The sequence below is a fragment of the Lagopus muta genome, chromosome 13 (assembly GCF_023343835.1).
Source record: "Lagopus muta isolate bLagMut1 chromosome 13, bLagMut1 primary, whole genome shotgun sequence".
In the NCBI taxonomy this organism is placed as follows: domain Eukaryota; kingdom Metazoa; phylum Chordata; class Aves; order Galliformes; family Phasianidae; genus Lagopus; species Lagopus muta.
Genome location: NC_064445.1, coordinates 10615900 through 10639121, shown reverse-complemented (window position 1 = coordinate 10639121; position 23222 = coordinate 10615900). Strand labels below are relative to the sequence as shown.

General features: G+C 49.0%; 2 protein-coding genes across 6 annotated transcripts in view; one reads left to right on the top strand and one right to left on the bottom strand.

Moving 5' to 3' along the window:
- GABRA3 (gamma-aminobutyric acid type A receptor subunit alpha3) overlaps positions 1–23222 on the bottom strand; it is a 91935-nt gene that overhangs the window by 9873 nt on the left and 58840 nt on the right. For all 5 annotated transcript variants that reach the window (XM_048959592.1, XM_048959593.1, XM_048959594.1 and 2 more), the window contains exons 5-8: positions 22592–22812; positions 14410–14492; positions 3063–3206; positions 1756–1908 (exon numbers count right to left, since the gene is read on the bottom strand). In XM_048959592.1, coding sequence (XP_048815549.1) covers positions 1756–1908; positions 3063–3206; positions 14410–14492; positions 22592–22812 — 601 coding nt within the window. The remainder of the gene's footprint in view (positions 1–1755; positions 1909–3062; positions 3207–14409; positions 14493–22591; positions 22813–23222) is intronic.
- Positions 7842–9348, top strand: LOC125699746 (heat shock transcription factor, Y-linked-like). Its single transcript, XM_048959595.1, has one exon. It carries the CDS (start codon positions 8385–8387, stop codon positions 9135–9137), a length of 753 nt encoding a protein of 250 aa, XP_048815552.1. The 5' UTR covers positions 7842–8384; the 3' UTR covers positions 9138–9348.

The following is a 23222-nucleotide window of genomic DNA, read 5'->3' as shown; positions in this document are numbered from 1 at the left end:
TCAATAATATTGTTGGCAATACTTTCAGAGAGGAAAAAAAAGAATAAACAACTGGAACTCTCATTATTTTCTTAATAGCAAAGCAAAGCAATTTGGGAGCTCAGACATTTTTCACAAAGGTAGCTTTTAATTTTTCAATGAGCCTTTTCCTAGCTGAATCCTAGTTGCTACTTGAAGAAACCTTTTTAATTGCAAAAATCAGGATAACACAAAAGGGAATCAAATATCCTCAGGGAAGGTCTTGCCCCAGGCACTGGGAGAGGAGAGCAGACACACCCTGAGCTGGTGCAGATGTGGGAGCCCACCTGGGGCACAGACAAGCTGTGGTACCTGGGTGTTGGCTCTGGAGGGGCAAATTACAAATGATTCACAGGTAGGTGAGTTGGAAAAGCTTATCAGTGCATTTCTTCATGCAGGCACTGGTCCTGTTTTCCTTGTGATATCTGTCTGAGCTTTGAGATGTTGGAAACCACACCACTCTCTGTCAAAGATGAGCTAGTGGTTAAGATATAAACCTCTTCTCTGTTTGGTGACTTTTGTGCAGTATGCTCTGTTAGGCTGTATCTGCAGGGCACTGTTATTTCCAGGAAACATTCCTTCTGGCATCAGCAGATCAGGGTATAAGGACAGATGCCTGGGATGGTGTTCCAGCACCAGGGCTCTGCCTGCCCCCAGGCAGCAGGGTACAGCAGGGGGTTTATGTGCATGAGGTGTAAATCCTGAACTCAAGGTCTTGGCAGAAAAGCACAGAGCAGTTCTGTTATATATTTGTGAAAGCTATTAATGTAAGTGCAATGCCTGAGACTTTGCCTCAGAGAAGGAATCTGAAACCAGTTGAAGAAAATAATAATATATTTACCATGTAGTTATACTGCCTCAGCTCAGGAGCCTGTTATATGGAGGTCTGACCAGGGGCACATTAGCAACTTCAAAGGTAGTGCATTAACTGCCTCCCCATGTATCTATCCTCTCCTCAACTCAAAAGCCAATACAGATAAGCAGACACAGTCAAATACATATAATTAGATGATCAATACCTTGATTACTGTTAATATTTATGACTTGGCTTGTAGCAAAACATGGAGAGGAATATTTTTGCAGTGATATAGTGGAAGAAGCACTAGGAAGACACTGAGTGCTATTCTGAGAAATGGACATCAGCTTCATCAATGCCAGTGAATTGGAGATTGGAGAAGACTAGCTGTGATGGCTGGTCCTTCCTTCTTGTTTCTCAGCCATCCCCTGGAGCCCGTTTCCATATTTTCCCATTGGCTCTTTTCCCCTGCTGAGACCTGCTCCAAGCAGAAAATGCTGACTCAACTCATGGCAGCCAATGTGTGCTGGAAATTGGGATTCTCGACAATTTGGGTTTTTCTGCCTGCTGTGCATTAATAAGGCATCCCATGGAAGGAGAAACCATCCACTGGGGTCCCAAGTCAGAAACTCCCTGGAAGGCAGCAGCCTATACACTGCCTTATCTTCCTCTCTGTGGGTGTGGACACTGGTGTTTGAACCACAGATGCCACCAGCCCCATCAGCCCAGGCCAACACCCTGGAAACCCCCAGGTCACTCAGGCAAGGGGAGCTGGCTCCAGTAGGCACTGAACTTGTTCATCTGCCAAAGGGATATTGGAGGCAGATAGTCTGTTGCATGTACCAAATTGTTCTGCCCTATGAATCTAGACAAAGGGCTAATTTCCCATCATTTACCTTTCTCTCCAGCCTGTCTGGGGACCCCCATGCTCACAGACTCACCAAAAACTGTTCTGGCGGGGACAGATTCCCTGTTCAACCAGAAGGAGACCTGGGACAGGATTACAGTCATGATGCAGGGCAGGTAGGTCTGGATGACGAAGTACCCGATCTTCCTCTTGAGGTGAAAGTGCGTGGTCATGACAACATACTCCCCTAGGGAAATAACCAGTTAGAGGCACAGATCCACTGGGTGTTCCAGGATGGGCCAACTGAGTGCTAGCCCATCTCTGAAGCAATAAAGGTCTGTGTTGAGTGAACCTGCAAACTCTTAGGTTTTCTGTGACAAACCTGAAAATATTCTGCTTTTCCTCACTTTAATAATCTCAGAAATAGGGCAAGTTCTGTGGTTCAAGGTCTGGGCTGTAGACCAAAAGAGCAGCTGTCTCTATTTTCCCTCAGTGCCCTATTCATCCTCTCAAAGAAACGCACCAAAGCTTTGGATATTTTGCTGGGTTATTGTGCCTTTTTGTTGTGAGTATGGCTCTGCTAAGTCATTACACACAAGAGCCTTTAGCAGCTTTCTTGCCATTTCAGGTTATTCATCTGTACATTTTACTACAACTTAAGTAGAGAGATGGGCCAGATATGATGACATTTAGTCCCCTGGACTCCCTACGTTTCCCCAAGGGAAGTGATACGAGTTGTTACAGACAGACACTATTAAAATCAAGTGCACCAGAGAGGAAATATTCTCAAATGAGAGAACTACTGGTGCATACAGCAGAAGAAAAAAAAAAAAAAGCACAGAAAAGAAAATGAGAGAAATGGGAGAAATGAGAGAAACACACAAGATAACAGAAGCTATTGGTACCTGAATTCAGAGGGAAAGGGAGGAGGAGCAGATGGGAGAGAAAGATGATTAATATTGGTCATTAATCAGAGGAAGCAATTGTTTGGGAGAATCTTCTATTAGCTACGATAATATTTGTGTAAGCAGATGCAGTGAAAATCACACATCATCATGTTCCACTTGCCTCCCCTGCCTGCAATGCTCTCCTGAGGGGCTGAAAAGGGATCCAAGACAAATGAATCTGCAGTACCAAGGACAAGCTGGGCAAAATGGGGCAAATTTTCCACACAACACATCATTTCTACAGAGTATGGGTGAAAGCACTAAAAGCTAAACAACTTACTGCCTTATAGTAACTGCCCCAGATGTTCCCAGCTACATTCTCCAACAGCACCATGGTGCTCGCAGCCTGCAGGTACGACTACTATTATTATGCCAAATTGTGGCATTCAAAGCCTATGGGTCCATCTTGCCTTACAGTGTTCTCAACCTGTGCATCATATGGTCCCACAAGTACCTGTGCTGGATCGAACCATCTCTGTCCCAACAACATGGCCCAGCAGGTCATACTGGTTCAGGCGAGATCCACCCTTTGCTACTTCCACAGATTTATCCTTCCCCAGGGTCCAGGTGTAGATTACCTCTGTTTTTGTGTAGGCATCTGTGGAGGAAAAAGAAGAATGAGCTCAAGCTCCTGGCTGACCTAAAATACACCAAAATTAGCCTGCGGCCAAACTAATTCTTGCTATGCATTCCTCAGAGCCACATGGCTGAGCACAGCCAAGCATGGCCAGAGACCAAAGCAGTTCAGCAGCTGCTAATCAAATGAGCCAAAGGGAGCTACAGTTTTGGGAAAGCCCCACCGTGATCTGACGAAGACTGTGACAGACCAGCTGGGAGTGGCTGTGAAGACAGCTAACACACAGATAGGGTTGATATTTTTGTTGCTTCAATTAAAAGTAAAAATTAAAAGCATTTACCTTCAGGAGAACTCTCTCCAAGCCTCACAGCTCCAGAAGGGGTGTGCCCTTCCACCAATCTGCTTTTTCCACTGTATGATCCCATGCTTGCCAGAATGCAGGCAGCCCTCCTGGCAGTGAGGGAGAGCACTGCTGAGCAGAGCTTGACACCACACTGCAACAGGGACAGCCGGCAAGGGCTACTGCACTGCTGCAAGCGGCAGTACTGGGCTCAGAGCAAGGGCAACCTTCCAGGGGTCTGGGAGATCCACTCTCCATCCAGTTTGTCCAACACTTCTCTAAAACCAACACGGTCATCATGGTCTTCATGAAACCTTTCTGTCCAAAAGTCTGCTTCCCCAAAGCTACTCCCTTTCCCAACAAAACCCCCACATTCTCAATGCTGCAAGTCCTACAGTATCTAGAAATGAATTTTCATCACATGCTACCAGGCGCTATGACACTTCATAATTCTCAAGCTTCCTGTCCATACCCACTTTGCAGTACTGATCTTGGAAAGAACAAAGGTCACCATCTGCAAAATGCTTTAACAAGAATTTTTTCATTCATATGTACAACCAGATTCTTGCATTAAGACATCTCTGCCTCGGGTCACGTCAGGCCTACTATGGAAAATTCTCAATTCCTATTTTGTTGTTGATTGTATTCTTAGGTAACCAGAAACAAAATGGTTCTTTGGATCCTTAGCAGAATTTGAGAGCATCTCACGATGGCATACGGTCGCCTACAAGCAGATTAAAGAAGAAACACTAGTCCCAGTCAGGTTCACAGGCAGAAACAAACTTCCTGCAGAAACTGACCCAATGAAGGCACTGCTGGAAAAGTCTTCCTTGGGGAAATTATAGGTTTCTTTCTGCCTACTACTTTAGGTAGCGTAAATAGCTTGGATCACATTTCCTTGCATATTTCCATAATTAACAAGGATGCCGCCACCCCATTTCCCCAGCAAACAGTCACCGGTCTGTGATGTCACCGTCATGCAGCACGGTCACCACGGTGACGTCTGTGACCATCCCAGCCCACTCCCCACGCCTCACACCACGGCTGCCATTGCGCTCCATCCTGCTGCTGGCAGGACGACCCTGGTTGGCCGGGGAGACCGCTGCGGACAGAAATTTCTGTCAGCGCCAACAGTTAATAATTAAGATGGAGACATCTTCATCAGAAACTCCTGGAGTTTCTGTTCCAAATGCTGGCTCGGCAGACCCGGCTTCTTCTGTCCCGCAAAGACGGGGTAAAAGAACAGCTCGGGATGCTGCCTTAGGACCGACACGAGAAGAAGACACTTCTCAGGGTTCACAGGAGCAATCCTGTGCCAAAAGACAACGCCTTGATCTTTCCACCAAGGGCTCCTGCAAAGCCCATGACTCGGCCTGCTGCTTTCTAACAAAGCTCCGTAAAATTGTGGACAGCGACTGCTTCCAGTCCATCTGGTGGGGCGACGATGAGAACACCATTGTGATTGAGGAAACCCTCTTCAAAACAGAAGTGCTGGGAAGGACAGGACCTCTACACAACCTCAGCATCGGCTGCATGAAAGCCTTCGTTCGCCAGCTCCACCTGCACGGCTTCTTCATTGTGGACAGCGATTTGCCCACAGCTGCCTCTCGGGCAAAACGCCCAGCAGGCGCAGCCGCGTCTGTTTGCAGTGAGGTACGCAGTCCCCCTGCCCATAGGACACCTCTCGGGACAGCTGCATTGGTGGCCGGTCCACCTGAGGGGGCTGCAAGCTGGTGGTATTTGGGTTTCCAAACCCGCTTTCCTGCTTTGACAATCCTAAAATTTCTGATTATGACTTAAAGTAGCTTTGTCTTTTGCAATCTGGAAACGGTGGCATCTAACTCTTCTCCTCTGCATTTTGCAGTTGCTCTGCTACTACAACCCCAGTTTCAAGAAAGAGTACCCATGTCTGCAGAAATGGTTCAAGCGGAGCGCTGGCGTACGAAGGAGAGCATCAGCTGCATTCCCACCAGAGCTGGATTTCGAGGAGGGCCCCGTGAGCAGCCCTCCGAACAGACGGCGAGGCCCTGCAGCATCAGCGGGCAGTGAGCCCGCCGCTAGCAACAGCGGAGCTGGAGGCGACCGAGTTGGACATCAGCACAATTCATGCCATAGCAGATAGAGATCCTAGGTTCCAAGTGAACAGAGTAGATTAGTTCCAGAAATAAACATCCTAAATATTCTCCAGTTGCCTGTCCTGTTTCCGCATTTGACGGTGGCTCTTCCTGTGCCCAAGGGTGGGGGGTACTTCAGGGAGGTTTCATTTCTCTCACCTGGGCCAAGCAATGGTGGGAGCACACGGCAGGAGCGGGGAGGTACGGGCTGTAAGCTGGAGCTGCCTCAGGTACCCGATCCCCTTCCTCCTCTCTGCCTGTGCTCTCTGGGTGGATGCCACCGTGGCAGTGAGCCATTCAGCTTGTGGGGATCCCTGGTGGTCACGGAGGTGAAGTCGGCTGTCCTGCAAGCAGCATGTGTCTGGCAGCAGCACTGCCCTTCTGCTCACCAACCCGAGCCATGCTGAGCTTCCTGCCAGGGAGCGGCTTCCAGCTGTGGGCAGCTTGCTGGTGCAAACGCTGATTGAATCCTGCTCCAACATCAGAGCTGAGCTCAGATGCCACACAGGTGGGCACTTGGGAAATATTCATTCTGGCAGTAATCAGGGACAGCTCTCTGAGCTGCTTGTGTCAGACCTCCGAACGTTCAGAGGAGAAATCAGTCAAAAATACCCAGAGGAGCCCCAAAGGGTGTTCTATCAGAAATAAGCACACCCTTCTGTAAGGCGTGTTGGTTTGCTGGCCTTAGTGTGATGTCTTGTAGCCACTCGTTCTGTATTTGTTATGGACCGCCTGAGAAATTTCTTCTTCATCACAGTAGTTGCAAACAATCTAACTTCAAGAATGTATTTGGTTATGTGGCAAAGGGGCAGATGCACATGCTAAATGTGAGCTTTTGTGTTGTCACCCACATTTCTCAACTTTCTCCTAAGCTTTCTCCCAGATGGTTACAGCAAGGAAGTATCCGTTTGGAAAAGTTGTGACATCTCTGTTTTCTCAGAGTCCAAGAGAGGGAGTAGTGGTAGGGGCTCATTCTGTAGGTGCAAGTAGTTCCCTCTTCCACCTAATGCAGATGGAGAGAGAGACCGGTGCTCTCTTTGTAGGATGTGGGAGAGGCTCCATACGGAGCTGGATTAGGAAATGTATGTCTACATTACGATAAACCAGTGGCTCACAATTTGGTTCATGCTTCATTTAGGAATAGAAGTGGAAGAAATGTTACTTGCACGCTGGAGAGAGAAGAGACCTTGTTTCCAGGCAGGGGGACAGGAAGCCCAGGCAGATGAGCAGCTGCAGGCCTGGTAGGCTGGCAGCAGCCTTCACCTCACCAACAGACTGCAGATCCACTATTGTGCCCTTAGGTAACCAGATGACAGCATCAAAATGGTTCCAAAACACCACTAAGGTCAACAAGTCCAGCATGTCCCCACGTTCCCACTAACCACGTCCCTCAGTGCTGCAGCCACGCGGTTCTTGAACGCCTGTGGGGACGGTGACTCCCTGATGGTGACAGGCAGCCTGTGCTACTGCCTCACCGCTCTCTGAGAGTGGCAGTTTTTCCTAATGCTCAACAGGAACCTCCCTTGGTGTACCTTAAGGCCATTACCTCTCATTCAGTTCTACTGTCAGCTGGAAAAAGAGGCCAACACCCGCCTCAGTACAACTTCCTTTCAGCTCATGGCAGAGCGATACAGTCTCACCTGAACCTCCTCTTCTCCAGACTGAACCATCCCGGCTCCCTCAAGGGGAATGTCAGTTGTCTGTTTTGCTCCAGCTCAGGAGAGCCAAAGGCCCCAGTCACCAGTGCTGCATTCTGTCAGACTCAGCAACAGGGCAGTGTTGACTGACCCAAGAGCTCCAGCCATAGCAGGGGATGCACAGCAGTGCCTTGCAGCGCTGTCTGATAATGGAGCATGAGGTCTGAGGATAAGAAATCTGAGTATGCAAACATACTCATGGATTCACTGAAGCATAGAATGACCTCGGTTGAAAAGGACCACACTGATCACCTAGTTTCAATGCATTTCTGTGTGCAGGGTCGCCAAACCCCCAGACCGGTCTGCCCAGAGCCACATCCAGCCGGCCTTGAATGCCTGCAGGGATGGGGCATCCACAGCCTCCTTGCGCAACCTGTTCCACTGCATCACCACCCTCTGTGTCAAAAACTTCCTCCTAATATCCAAACTAAACCTCCTCTGTCTCACTTTAAAACCATTCCCCCTGGTCCTATCGCTATCCACCCTTGTAAACAGCTGTTCCCTCTCTAGTTTATACGCTCCCTTCAAGTACTGGAAGGCCACAATGAGGTCTCCTCAGAACCTTCTCTTCTCCAAGCTAAACAAGCCCAGTTCCCTCAACCTCTCTTCACAGCAGAGGTGCTCCAGCCCCAAATTAAACCCCTGTATGCCAAGAGGAAGATGGCAAGAGCTTGTGACACCGGAACCAGGAAGCAGCAAGCGCCCTAGGTATTTTCAGATAAGCGTTGCTCAGTCAGTGGCTCAGATTAGAGAAATGAGAGATCCTTAGCAGAATTTGAGAGCATCTCACAATGGCATACGGTCACCTACAAGCAGATTAAAGAAGAAACACTAGTCCTAGTCAGGTTCACAGGGGGAAACAAACTTCCTGCAGAAACTGACCCAATGAAGGCATTGCTGGAAAAGTCTTCCTTGTGGAAATTACAGGTCTCTTTCTGCCTACTACTTTAGGTAGCGTAAATAGCTTGGATCACATTTCCTTGCATATTTCCATAATTAACAAGGATGCCGCCACCCCATTTCCCCAGCAAACAGTCACCGGTCTGTGATGTCACCGTCATGCAGCACGGTCACCACGGTGACGTCTGTGACCATCCCAGCCCACTCCCCACGCCTCACACCACGGCTGCCATTGCGCTCCATCCTGCTGCTGGCAGGACGACCCTGGTTGGCCGGGGAGACCGCTGCGGACAGAAATTTCTGTCAGCGCAAACAGTTAATAATTAAGATGGAGACATCTTCATCAGAAACTCCTGGAGTTTCTGTTCCAAATGCTGGCTTGGCAGACCCGGCTTCTTCTGTCCCGCAAAGACGGGGTAAAAGAACAGCTTGGGATGCTGCCTTAGGACCGACACGAGAAGAAGACACTTCTCAGGGTTCACAGGAGCAATCCTGTGCCAAAAGACAACGCCTTGATCTTTCCACCAAGGGCTCCTGCAAAGCCCATGACTCGGCCTGCTGCTTTCTAACAAAGCTCCGTAAAATTGTGGACAGCGACTGCTTCCAGTCCATCTGGTGGGGCGACGATGAGAACACCATTGTGATTGAGGAAACCCTCTTCAAAACAGAAGTGCTGGGAAGGACAGGACCTCTACACAACCTCAGCATCGGCTGCATGAAAGCCTTCGTTCGCCAGCTCCACCTGCACGGCTTCTTCATTGTGGACAGCGATTTGCCCACAGCTGCCTCTCGGGCAAAATGCCCAGCAGGCGCAGCCGCGTCTGTTTGCAGTGAGGTACGCAGTCCCCCTGCCCATAGGACACCTCTCGGGACAGCTGCATTGGTGGCCGGTCCCACCTGAGGGGGCTGCAAGCTGGTGGTATTTGGGTTTCCAAACCCGCTTTCCTGCTTTGACAATCCTAAAATTTCTGATTATGACTTAAAAGTAGCTTTGTCTTTTCCAACCTGGAAACGGTGGCATCTAACTCTTCTCCTCTGCATTTTGCAGTTGCTCTGCTACTACAACCCCAGTTTCAAGAAAGAGTACCCATGTCTGCAGAAATGGTTCAAGCGGAGCGCAGGCGTATGAAGGAGAGCATCAGCTGCATTCCCACCAGAGCTGGATTTCGAGGAGGGCCCCGTGAGCAGCCCTCTAAACAGACGGCGAGGCCCTGCAGCATCAGCGGGCAGTGAGCCCGCCGCTAGCAACAGCGGAGCTGGAGGCGACCGAGTTGGACATCAGCACAATTCATGCCATAGCAGATAGAGATCCTAGGTTCCAAGTGAACAGAGTAGATTAGTTCCAGAAATAAACATCCTAAATATTCTCCAGTTGCCTGTCCTGTTTCCTCATTTGACGGTGGCTCTTCCTGTGCCCAAGGGTGGGGGGTACTTCAGGGAGGTTTCATTTCTCTCACCTGGGCCAAGCAATGGTGGGAGCACACGGCAGGAGCGGGGAGGTACGGGCTGTGAGCTGGAGCTGCCTCAAGTACCCGATCCCCTTCCTCCTCTCTGCCTGTGCTCTCTGGGTGGATGCCACCGTGGCAGTGAGCCATTCAGCTTGTGGGGATCCCTGGTGGTCACGGAGGTGAAGTCGGCTGTCCTGCAAGCAGCATGTGTCTGGCAGCAGCACTGCCCTTCTGCTCACCAACCCGAGCCATGCTGAGCTTCCTGCCAGGGAGCGGCTTCCAGCTGTGGGCAGCTTGCTGGTGCAAATGCTGATTGAATCCTGCTCCAACATCAGAGCTGAGCTCAGATGCCACGCAGGTGGGCACTTGGGAAATATTCATTCTGGCAGTAATCAGGGACAGCTCTCTGAGCTGCTTGTGTCAGACCTCCGAACGTTCAGAGGAGAAATCAGTCAAAAATACCCAGAGGAGCCCCAAAGGGTGTTCTATCAGAAATAAGCACACCCTTCTGTAAGGCGTGTTGGTTTGCTGGCCTTAGTGTGATGTCTTGTAGCCACTCATTCTGTACTTGTTAGGGACCGCCTAAGAAATTTCTTCTTCATCACAGTAGTTGCAAACAATCTAACTTCAAGAACGTATTTGGTTATGTGGCAAAGGGGCAGATGCACATGCTAAATGTGAGTTTTTGTGGTGTCACCCACACTTTTCAACTTTCCCCTAAGCTTTCTCCCAGATGGTTACAGCAAGGAAGTATCCGTTTGGAAAAGTTATGACATCTCTGTTTTCTCAGAGTCCAAGAGAGGGAGCAGTGGTAGGGGCTCATTCTGTAGGTGCAGGTAGTTACCTCTTCCACCTAGTGCAGATGGAGAGAGAGACTGGTGCTCTCTTTGTAGGATGTGGGAGAGGCTCCATGCAGAGCTGGACTAGGAAACGTATGTCTACATTACGATAAACCAGTGGCTCAGAATTTGGTTCACGCTTCATTTCAGAACAGAAGTGGAAGCAATGTTACTTGCACACTGGAGAGAGAAGAGACCTTGTTTCCAGGCAGGGGACAGGAAGCCCAGGCAGATGAGCAGCTGCAGGCCTGGTAGGCTGGCAGCAGCCTTCACCTCACCAACAGACTGCAGATCCAGTATTGTGCCCTTAGGTAACCAGATGACAGCACCAAAATGGTTCCAAAACACCACTAAGGTCAACAAGTCCAGCATGTCCCCACGTTCCCACTAACCACGTCCTTCAGTGCTGCAGCCACGCGGTTCTTGAACACCTGTGGGGACAGTGACTCCCCCACCACCCCAGGCAGCCTGTGCCACTGCCTCACCGCTCTCTGAGAGTGGAAGTTTTTCCTAATGCTCAACAGGAACCTCCCTTGGTGTACCTTAAGGCCATTACCTCTCATTCTGTTCTACTGTCAGCTGGAAAAAGAGGCCAACACCCGCCTCAGTACAACTTCCTTTCAGCTCATGGCAGAGCGATACAGTCTCACCTGAACCTCCTCTTCTCCAGACTGAACCATCCCGGCTCCCTCAAGGGGAATGTCAGTTGTCTGTTTTGCTCCAGCTCAGGAGAGCCAAAGGCCCCAGTCACCAGTGCTGCATTCTGTCAGACTCAGCAACAGGGCAGTGTTGACTGACCCAAGAGCTCCAGCCATAGCAGAGGATGCACAGCAGTGCCTTGCAGTGCCGTCTGATAATAGAACATGAGGTCTGAGGATAAGAAATCTGAGTATGCAAACATACTCATGGATTCACTGAAGCATAGAAAGACTTCGGTTGAAAAGGACCACACTGATCACCTAGTTTCAATGCATTTCTGTGTGCAGGGTCACCAAACCCCCAGACTGGGCTGCCCAGAGCCACATCCAGCCTGGCCTTGAATGCCTGCAGGGATGGGGCATCCACAGCCTCCTTGCGCAACCTGTTCCACTGCATCACCACCCTCTGTGTGAAAAACTTCCTCCTAATATCCAAACTAAACCTCCTCTGTCTCACTTTAAAACCATTCCCCTTGGTCAAATCACTATCCACTCGTGTAAACAGCCGTTTCCTCTCTAGTTTATACGCTCCCTTCAAGTATTGGAAGGCCACAATGAAGTCTCCTCAGAACCTTCTCTTCTCCAAGCTAAACAAGCCCAGTTCCCTCAACCTCTCTTCACAGCAGAGGTGCTCCAGCCCCAAATTAAACCCCTGTATGCCAAGAGGAAGATGGCAAGAGCTTGTGACACCGGAACCAGGAAGCAGCAAGCGCCCTGGGTATTTTCAGATAAGCATTGCTCAGTCAGTGGCTCGGATTAGTTAAATGAGAGATCCTTAGCAGAATTTGAGAGCATCTCACAATGGCATACGGTCACCTACAAGCAGATTAAAGAAGAAACACTAGTCCTAGTCAGGTTTACAGGGGGAAACAAACTTCCTGCAGAAACTGACCCAATGAAGGCATTGCTGGAAAAGTCTTCCTTGGGGAAATTATAGGTCTCTTTCTGCCTACTACTTTAGGTAGCGTAAATAGCTTGGATCACATTTCCTTGCATATTTCCATAATTAACAAGGATGCCGCCACCCCCATTTCCCCAGCAAACAGTCACCGGTCTGTGATGTCATCGGCGTGCAGCACGGTCACCACGGTGACGTCTGTGACCATCCCAGCCCACTCCCCACGCCTCACACCACGGCTGCCATTGCGCTCCATCCTGCTGCTGGCAGGACGACCCTGGTTGGCCGGGGAGATCGCTGCGGACAGAAATTTCTGTCAGCGCAAACAGTTAATAATTAAGATGGAGACATCTTCATCAGAAACTCCTGGAGTTTCTGTTCCAAATGCTGGCTCGGCAGACCCGGCTCCTTCCGTCCCACAAAGACGGGGTAAAAGAACAGCTCGGGATGCTGCCTTAGGACCGACACGAGAAGAAGACACTTCTCAGGGTTCACAGGAGCAATCCTGTGCCAAAAGACAACGCCTTGATCTTTCCACCAAGGGCTCCTGCAAAGCCCATGACTCGGCCTGCTGCTTTCTAACAAAGCTCCGTAAAATTGTGGACAGCGACTGCTTCCAGTCCATCTGGTGGGGCGACGATGAGAACACCATTGTGATTGAGGAAACCCTCTTCAAAACAGAAGTGCTGGGAAGGACAGGACCTCTACACAACCTCAGCATCGGCTGCATGAAAGCCTTCGTTCGCCAGCTCCACCTGCACGGCTTCTTCATTGTGGACAGCGATTTGCCCACAGCTGCCTCTTGGGCAAGACGCCCAGCAGGCGCAGCCGCGTCTGTTTGCAGTGAGGTACGCAGTCCCCCTGCCCATAGGACACCTCTCGGGACAGCTGCATTGGTGGCCGGTCCCACCTGAAGGGGCTGCAAGCTGGTGGTATTTGGGTTTCCAAACCCGCTTTCCTGCTTTGACAATCCTAAAATTTCTGATTATGACTTAAAGTAGATTTGTCTTTTCCAACCTGGAAACGGTGGCATCTAACTCTTCTCCTCTGCATTTTGCAGTTGCTCTGCTACTACAACCCCAGTTTCAAGAAAGAGTACCCATGTCTGCAGAAATGGTTCAAGCGGAGCGCTGGCGTACGAAGGAGAGCATCAGCTGCATTCCCACCAGAGCTGGATTTTGAGGAGGGCCCCGTGAGCAGCCCTCCGAACAGACGGCGAGGCCCTGCAGCATCAGCGGGCAGTGAGCCCGCCGCTAGCAACAGCGGAGCTGGAGGCGACCGAGTTGGACATCAGCACAATTCATGCCATAGCAGATAGAGATCCTAGGTTCCAAGTGAACAGAGTAGATTAGTTCCAGAAATAAACATCCTAAATATTCTCCAGTTGCCTGTCCTGTTTCCGCATTTGACGGTGGCTCTTCCTGTGCCCAAGGGTGGGGGGTACTTCAGGGAGGTTTCATTTCTCTCACCTGGGCCAAGCAATGCTGGGAGCACACGGCAGGAGCGGGGAGGTACGGGCTGTGAGCTGGAGCTGCCTCAGGTACCCGATCCCCTTCCTCCTCTCTGCCTGTGCTCTCTGGGTGGATGCCACCGTGGCAGTGAGCCATTCAGCTTGTGGGGATCCCTGGTGGTCACGGAGGTGAAGTCGGCTGTCCTGCAAGCAGCATGTGTCTGGCAGCAGCACTGCCCTTCTGCTCACCAACCCGAGCCATGCTGAGCTTCCTGCCAGGGAGCGGCTTCCAGCTGTGGGCAGCTTGCTGGTGCAAACGCTGATTGAATCCTGCTCCAACATCAGAGCTGAGCTCAGATGCCACACAGGTGGGCACTTGGGAAATATTCATTCTGGCAGTAATCAGGGACAGCTCTCTGAGCTGCTTGTGTCAGACCTCTGAACATTCAGAGGAGAAATCAGTCAAAAATACCCAGAGGAGCCACAGAGATAATAATCTGTCAAGCAGATGAGCAGTTGCTAGTCTTAAGCCTCGGAGCAACCTTTATGTGATCAACAGACTGCAAATCTTCCCTAAATCAAGACTTGGTTGGTTTTGGGACTCAGACTCCTAGTCTGCCTGCTCTTCAGTTGAGAGCAGGCTGCCTGACGATGTTCCTCATTTCTGATGACAACAGGAATTTTGTGCAATATACCAGAAACAAATTTTTGGTTGTGTTCCCATCATCAACTATTCTGTAACTAATAACACCATCTCTAAAACACTGGAAGGCACTGGCCAGGTGATGGATACTTCTTTTCTGAAGCCACCTCCTTATAAAGACTGATCAAGGTACTTACAGCTCCCAAATTTCAGCGGGCAAGCGTGCACATCCATTGGGAAGTCCTCCAGGTGCATGGGGCACTCTGCATGAATGGTTAGCCTACAAGACAGAACACAAGGCATGATCAGAAATACCAGGCTGCAGTGGATCCCACCTGGCCCTTCTGCCATGACATCTTTACGCTGCATCCATCAGAGGCAACAAAGGCCTCGATGTGGTCACTAACCTAAGGGTCTCTGGGCAGAAGGCCATCAGCTGCTGAGAGCAGCAGGCACACCAAGCTGGCCACATTTCATATTTTGAACTCAGCCCTACTGACTGAGTTTATCCACTCAGTGCAATCAGAAAATCTGCCAAAGCACAGGACTTTTGTTTGCTTATGAACTGTGCAAACGGAGCTCATTAATGCCTGGTGCCAGGGGATATCTTATGGACCATGCTGGGAAACAGAGGGAAAGTGCTTCCCAGGGACAACTAACGTGGCTTTTTCTTCCCAGTGGCCTGGAAGAAGCTGAGAGCTCAGATTATTCAGTGAAGCCACAGTGTGCTTCAGGTACACCGAACAAAATCAGAGCCACATGCACTTGGGGCACCACAGCTCACGTCCCCAGACAGTGGCACTGTAGAAGATGCACACAGCAGATGCAGAATCATGCATCCTGGGGCTGTTGTGAGACTGCAGGACAACTTGTGCTCTTTAGGCGTCCATCATTTCCCAGCAGGATGCCCTGTCAGGAAACAGCCTCACAAGGGTGGTGCAGCCATCATCACAGCATGCTGCAGAACACAGGGCCAGGCATGAAAGGATCCATTATAAAGGGCTCTAAAAAAGGAAGCTCCAAACTCTTCCTTCTTGAAGTATTAAAAAGCCTGCAGACTAGGAGGGAGAGCCAGAACAGATGATTTCCCAGGAGACTTCTAATACCATCTTCTTTGGTGGTACAGTTTGGTCTAAAAAAGACCCACTTCTGATGTCTCAGAAAAAGCAGCCTCTTACAGAAGCAAGAGAAGGATTCAAAGGACAAGTGCACAGCTTGAAGGGTAAAGGTTGCCTGTGGAAAACTCAGGTCAAGAGTCACAATGGAAATATTCCAGCAAGACATATTCCTTTAGCTGCAAAATGGTCTTCTAAGAAAAAGAAAATGCTGGGGTTACCTTCCACAGAAAATGTTGAGGCTCGAACCCTAGAAAAAATAAGGGGTGCAGATTTTGCCTGCAAGAAATAAAGACAAAGAAAGAAGAAAAAAAAACCTTTTTTAAAAAGAGAGAAAAAGAAAGGGAAAGTAAAGAGCAGTTGCTTTCATCAATGATTCTAGAAAAAAAAAAATTAGGATTATTTTCTAAAGTTGGCATTGAAGTATTTTTTTGGACAGAAGCAAACACTTCCCAGAACTCTAGGCACCTCTGTGGGGAAACCAAGCAGAGGGAAAGTGGTCTGGGGCCAGTGGGGCTCCAGGGCTACTCAGTGAGGACAGAGGCTGTGGTGATGATGACTGCACATGGCAGATGACAGGCAGGAGTGAGCTCTGTGCCAGGGATGAAGCAGCAGGGAGCAGAGCTGCTTCACTTTGGCTGTTGTACCATGGAAACACCCTGACAGCTATGAAGTTTGCTCTGCTGGGTGAAGGAAGGAACCTGATTTTGGACCCATTTACAGTCTCACTTGCTGCTTTTAGAGGATGTGCAGAAGCTGGCATCCCCAGCAGAGGCACTAAAGAGGTGGAGGAGCAGAGCTGGAAGCTGCCACAATTTCGCTGGAGTAGGGTGGCCAAAGTGCATGAACAGGAGCCCCAGAAGCACTCACAATGGCTATAAAATCCAGTAAATCCATCCTTAGGAGAGCTCTGCAAGGACAGGCACATGGCCCCATTGCAGTCTACGTCTTAGTCTTGTATGACATGGCAAAGGAAACAGGTGAGGAAAGTGGTTTCCTGTGACCTTCTGCATCTCTCCTCAGGGTAGGTCAATGGTACCTCTTCAACAAAAGTAAACGCTCATTTCTGCTGTTTTTCAGTGCCAGGTACTACTGTCCTGTCTCCAACGGGCACATCCACCCCAGAATTAACCATACAAACAGCATCTCCCACAGTCAGGGCAGGCTCAATTCTGGTAAGCAGTTCTCAGCTAACTGAGCATCAGTGGGACATGGCCCCATACACCCTTACAGAGATGTTGGGCTCTCAGCCCAACCATGGTTGATGCAAGGCTGCATACTCTGGCCAAGTAGTCATAGGTTTAGTGTAGCTGTGCAGGTAGACTCCACGACCAATAGAGGAGACAAGTGGATGTTTATGGTGAAGTACAAAACCCAGGCAAATTCAGAGCTCTTGACAAGCGTATGAGCACAGTGGTGCAATGATTTCCTTCTGAGGACCCAAATAATGCTACCAACAAACTGCTCCTTCACTTTAATGTCTCTTTTTTTGCAATCTGGATGAAAATTAAGACTTCATGAAGCAGGTATAAAAACCTGGTAGCAAGGTGTGGGTTAGACACACATTGCTTGTGTCATTCTGCTCCTCTCATTCTGTTTCTTGTGAAATGTGCCAGCTTGAAGATGGAGAGCTTCATTGCTTGCAAGCATGTCCTCACTAGCTTTATCACTCCATTCTTTCTGTTTCCTTTCCAACTGCACAGGACTTTTTGCTTCTACTATTTGTCATTGTCACTTGCATAAAGGAAATGCTGATGCACAAAATTTAGCATTCCACCTGTCTCCCTCAGGAGGCCACACAAGACTTTTCCTTTTAACCCTCCTGATACTTCTTTGGCTTCACCAATTGCTTTATTATTTCAAAAGGCTCTTAACTGGGTGTTCTCAAAGCCAGCTTTTCCAAAGGACTTTTCTTCCTGCTCAGTGCTTTACTTCTGATGTGTCCTGAATCCCCCAAAAGCAGAATGGCCTTTTTCATCCACTGTACTGGATGACAATTTGGCTGTGATCCATGGCTATGGATAAGGCTGAACACTAACTCAAGGGACCACAGATTATGAGTCCAGTGGCTGAGTGCCATTCAGAACAGCCAGAAAGAGTCTCAGAGGGGGCCAGGCAGCAGTAGATCTGGGCACAAGTTGGCCTTGGCCATACCCTGCTGCCCAATCCAGACCACAGCCAACATAAGCAACTGTTGTCAAGGGAAGGAGACAACTTTATGACAGTGCTAGATGACTTTAGTTGTGTGGGAAAACAGCGATCACATTTTACATCTGAAGTGTGTTTTAATAGCTGAGTCAGTAAGAAAAAACAAAATACAATAAATCCATCAACAAACTACTGAAAAAGCAACCTAATCTTCCACCTTCACCGCCCACAATTGGAGGAGGGTTTTTAAGTCTCCTGAAATTAAATAAAAAGGAAAACACTGTATCATCCCAGTGAGATGAGTCTGGTTCAGCAATTTCAGCTAGCCTGAAGTCAGCACGTTCGCAGACAATGCTTGCTGAAGGGAAAAGGAGTGCATCATTCCTGTTCTCAGATAATCTCCTTGGCCTGAAGCCTCTGCCTTTGCCCCATGTGCACCAGCTCCCTGAGAAGCTCTGCTCCACCACCCCATGGGCACTGCTCACTCCTTCCCACCCCTCTGCACCCCTTGGCTATCCTTCACCCCCCTTCACCATGCCCGCTCCAGCACACGCTCATCTTTCACAGCACTAATTAGCAGCAGTATTTAGGTGAGCTGAGGCATCAATCACTGCTTAGCAGAGTGCCCACATCCCGCCCCCTCCCCCCCAGCCTTTCCTGCCACCTCTTGTTGCTAGAAGAAGACTCCTCAGCACCATATGCTCTGCCTAATGAAACGTCAAAATGTCAGACTAAGAGGAATGTATCTCACTTCCCAGACAATTACCACTGCATCTGCAGTATTTGGGTAGAACAGTTTTTTGCAGAAAGTCTCATCTTTGCCCCTGACCCTGTACCAGCTTGCCACAGAGGTTTGCTTCATCACTCAGGTTCAGGTCTGGACATCTGAGCCTTGAAAAGCCATCAAAAAGCCTAACCAGAAAGTGAAAAATAGCTGGACAGCCAGCAACCACATCCTCCAGCTGGTGTATCCTTTGGCTCTTCTGTCCCAGCCACAAGCAGTAACTTGTTCAGAACCGTCTGGAAATGGAACTGCAGACCCCTCGTGTTTTCCCTCTGCTTTGTTGCCACAGCAGCACCAAAAATGGAACACCCAGTGAGAAGCCATGTTTTCCTCTTTAAAGTCACGGGAAGCCCTTTGAACTGCTCAACACAATGGCAAGAAGCGTGAGTCAAGCTAAACATACCTCTCCCAGGGCTGGCAGTACAACAAACCTCTTCAGCTGTGTTCTCATGGTTACCGGCAGCTTAGCAAAGCCTTTGATGTGTCATTAGAGCCCCTGTCGTTACCTGCCTTGTGCTGCAGGATGAGCGAGAGCCGTGGTCCAATTTCTGGGACGCAAAATGTAATAATCCTTCGGTGTACGCGTGGCACAAAAACATGACAGCACCCTGCACAGCAAAGCCAACTTTGTTTATGCTGAGGATATTGCTTGAGTTTTGTCCTGATTTCTCCTCCAGGAGAGTCATTAATAACCACAGTCAGGACAGATAGGTGGTTCATGGCTTGGGCTGTGCTCAAATCTAGGTTAGGTTTAATTGCTGGGGTTTGAGTTTGAAAGCCATGTTGCTACTGGAATCCTTGTGCTAGATAGAAGAACACCAAATTCACTCTGCAGTCCCCAGAGATTTCAGCCCGTGATGGCAGGAATGCAGGGAGATGAGGTGATCTCTGAAGATCTCTCCCTCTTGGGACAGCCTGCAGAAAACCAAGCCTGAAAAATAGGTCGTTTTTTTTTATTTTGGATCCACTCTGGAAACAGTCTGGAAGGGAAAAGCTTCAAACTGGCTCTGCAAACCTCAGCCCATCTAATCAGTTGTGCGCATTGGTCTGCTTGCATCTGTTTGTGCTGCTGTCTACAGCTAAGGCCAAGGAGGGATGAAGCCAGAGAGCTGTCAAATAGTCCAAAATGCCCACAGGAGCTGGTTCTGTAGTGTCTGAGCCGCTTCTCTGGCAAAGAATTATGGTTGCACTTCCATCATGTGGAGTAAAGACAGTAAAGACAACACAAAGGCTTGGCTGGGAGTGACCCTGCAAGACCCTGCGACTTCAAACAGCAGACTGGGTGTCACCAGTCCTAAGCATGTTGCAGTGAGGTGTGGGGCTTGTTTATCCAGGGCCATGGCTCAGCAGGACTGCATGTGCCCTGCACACCTTTGTGCCTTGCTTTCCCTCCTGCTCTGCCCCTAATTCACCCAAGGTTTCACTTCTCCTTTCCAGGTGCACATTGCCTTTAGCAATACAGGTTCCTGAGGCACACAGCTGTATGCGTCAGCCCGACAGTTAAAGAAAACATCCTCTGAGTGCATAACTTGAGCACATATTGTCTGGGAAACACTCTGACAATAAGTACAAAGCCTCCACATGCCACTGTGACAGCCCCTCTGAAGAGCAGAAGAGCTCTTTAAAGCCTGGATTCACACAGTTGAATCCCTTCGGCACAGCATCAAGCTTTCTCCGTTTTCATGTTTCAAGGCCAGGAAGAACCAGAACATTATCAATGTGCCCCACACAATTTGAGGCAGAGATTACATCCAGAGATCGCTGCAGTAGCTGAGTTTTTGTCTGTGCCTTATGTAAATCCATGCACAATCCCTGGTTTGCTGCACTCAGCTCTGACACCAGAGCTTTGAGGCCCTAGCTGGGCTTTGTGAGCTACTCAGATCGTGTAGGAGCTCCAGAAACAAGACAGCAGAGGCAGGGCTACATGGTAAGGCTGTGTTTCCTACACCCTCGAAGACAGCCGGAGCAACGGGGAAGAGGCTGAGGAATCAGTAACCCTGTCCATGGCTCAGCAGCCAGAAGGAAGGGAATAGAGAAACACAATTTTGTGCTGTGATCACAAAAGTCATCTCATCACCCCGGTGCCAAGCCTGAGCCAGGGATCAGATGTCTGCACTGTGGCACTGCACTGATCTGTGAGGAGGCTGTGCTGTGGGCTGTGTTCCCATTGTGGAACTAAGGGTGGTTTCTGGATGCCCGGCTACAGTGGGTGTGTGACTCCTCAATGCTCAGATCAGTGACAAAGAGGCTCTCTCTGGGAGTTATAAATATTGTCACTCAGGTGTAATTTTGCTGGATGCATGTGTCAGATGTTCTCTTCCACCAGAGCAACTTCATCCATAAATGTAAGCCTTGACTAAGAGAAGTTGGCTTTCACAGCAGGATAAATAGCAAGAGACACATCTCTAATTGCACATCAGCAGAGCTGATCCCTCAAGGATATTGCCTGGTACAAGGTAAAGGATATGTCTCAGGAGTCAAACTGCATGGCAAAGTTCCAGTCTTGACCGAACCTGGAAGGGGCTGCCTGGGCCAGAGGCAGCATGCAGCCCTGACAGCCCAGCTTGTCTATCCTGACAGCAGGAGGTCCACATGCACTATGTTTCTCAGTGATGGGCAATACAGTGTGTGATAAGATATCTGGTCCTCACCTGAGTGGGGTCTTCACCTTGCACAGACGTATACATAAGATGGACAAGAGCAGACACAAAGGTGACACTTCCTTCATCATCCCTCCTTCCATGAGAATGGGCTAAGCTGAAGAATGTGCTGAATTTACTTAAAAGCCCCTGTGACTCTGCTTCCTTCAAGAAGCTGATTCCCAAAAGCCTCGTGATGCTGGCATCTGCCCAGCCGCAAACGGAAGAGCAAATTCAATACTTTCTCTGTCACACAAAACTTGCTGAAGGTAATGGTTGTTTGCTGAATAAAGAACAAGTGAAGTGATATAAAAACCCTGAAATTGGGTCTTTTTTCTGCCTTATGCCAGTAGCTCCTCTAATACTGTACAGTCAGACAGTGATACAAACTGGGGGAGTGTTAGTCATCCACATGCAGGTCAGACAGCCAAGAACAGAACTGAGCCCTCAAGTCAAATTGGGCTTCTCTCTTCATTTACCCCATCTGCCTCGGTAACATGAGATCCCTGATGTTCAGAGACCCAAACCCCCAGGGCACTGGTGGGATTAGCTCATATCTGAGAGCTGCTGCACAAAAGCAGAGCATTGTTTATCAATGTAGGCTGTAAAACTTGCTGACATTGTAGATCAGCAGCCAGTGCAGCTATGAAGAGATGAAATCCTATCTGGTTCTTAAAAGCAGAGGTGAAAGTACAGCATCTCAGCCAACCAAACCCACAGAGAAGCATGTTACTAGACTGGGTTGGCTTGAAGGTGGAGGCAGAGGAAATAATTTTTTAAGACAAAAATGTACACCTTTCCGTAAACACCTCAGTACCATTTTTGTGCATCTATGAGTAGCTTGCTGCTTCACTTACAGGTCTATTTACCTTGGAAAGTGGATTAGCACATCATTCCAAGGTGGCAAACATTACTTACATGGGTGAATAGCTATCAAGCATACAGGAACCTCTCAACAAGAATGAACACATACTTAACCCAACCTCCACCTGTTGCAGTCTGTGATAAGTGTACGTACCAAACCTGTTCTTGAGGGATGCCGAGCATGGTTCCCTGCACCCCCCCATTTGCGGAAGGAAGGCCCCATTGCTGGAGCTCACAGCAGAATGAGGCAGTCTGTGGACTCATGCTGCACTTGGCTGCCCTGTGACTTCTGCAGGAGACCATTTTTTAAAAGCTGGTGATTTTTTCCTAGAGATGATCACTGACTAGACAGGTTGGGATTTTGGATTCCACGAAGTAGGAAGAAAACCCCTGTTCTCACAAGCAAACCCCACAGGGCTCTGGGGTAATATGCTGAACAAATTCAAATCTGTTCTCAAGCTGCTGGAGAATATCTAATTCTCCCTTCCTAATGTTTCCTACCATTACCAAAATCCTGACTTCATATCCCATCAGAGATCAGGAACAAAAATAACCACAGTGGCAAAGAAATTCCTTAAGCTATAGAATTAAATACTTTCACCTCATCACAGAAAAGAAAAAAGTCTACTTGAATGATGAGAAAAAAGCTACTTGCACAAATGTGCTGGAGGACCAGTGATGCTACAAAGCTAAGAAATAAGGATAGTAGGGATAGCAGCTCTGCTATGCTAACAGCCAGTAGGAGTCCACACAGTTGTTACATACCCTTTGGTCCCGTAATAGCTTGCATGTGTACCTGAAATACCCTGGCCCAGAGCCACGAACTCACCTCATCGTGTACAGGAGCGTGCCATTATCCACCAGGCGCAGCAGCTTGTTGGGTGTTGTCATGTTGTGGGCAACAGATTTCTTCCCGTTGTGGAAGAAGGTATCAGGAGTCCAGATCTTGCTTGCCAGCAGGTTGTTCAGAGGAAGGATCTTCATGGGACCATCGAACTTCAGCCTCTCGTCTCTCCAGGATTGCCGGAAAAAGACATCAATGGTGTATTCCTTTGTGGAGAAAGGATAGAAAAGTGAGTCTTACCCTTTTCTGTCAACACTTCTAATACTTCACAGTCAGTGATACAAGCTGGGGGACCATTGGTCATCTACAAGCCTGTCAGATAGCCACAAGTCAGACCAGAGCATCAGAAACCCTACAGCTCAGTGGTGACCCCAAGGCAAAATGACTATAGTATGTGGCACTTGCACATGGGCTGCCATTCCTCTGAGCCACGCCACGTCGTGCCCTTTCTGGGCTTGTATCACTCAAGGGAACTGCCTGATTCCATCAGCATGAGCTGCTGCACTGCTCACCTCTGTGACACCCGCCTCGTCCTGCTAACAAAGGATCTCATTAGTTCCCAAGGTTTTCAGAGAGAGAAGGGGCCTTTGGAAAATCTGTCCCAGCTGTTCTTCCC

What these genes read in the sequence shown, in the direction of transcription:
- LOC125699746 (XM_048959595.1), top strand. Translation starts at nt 8,385, where the DNA reads ATGTCACCGTCATGCAGCACGGTCACCACGGTGACGTCTGTGACCATC.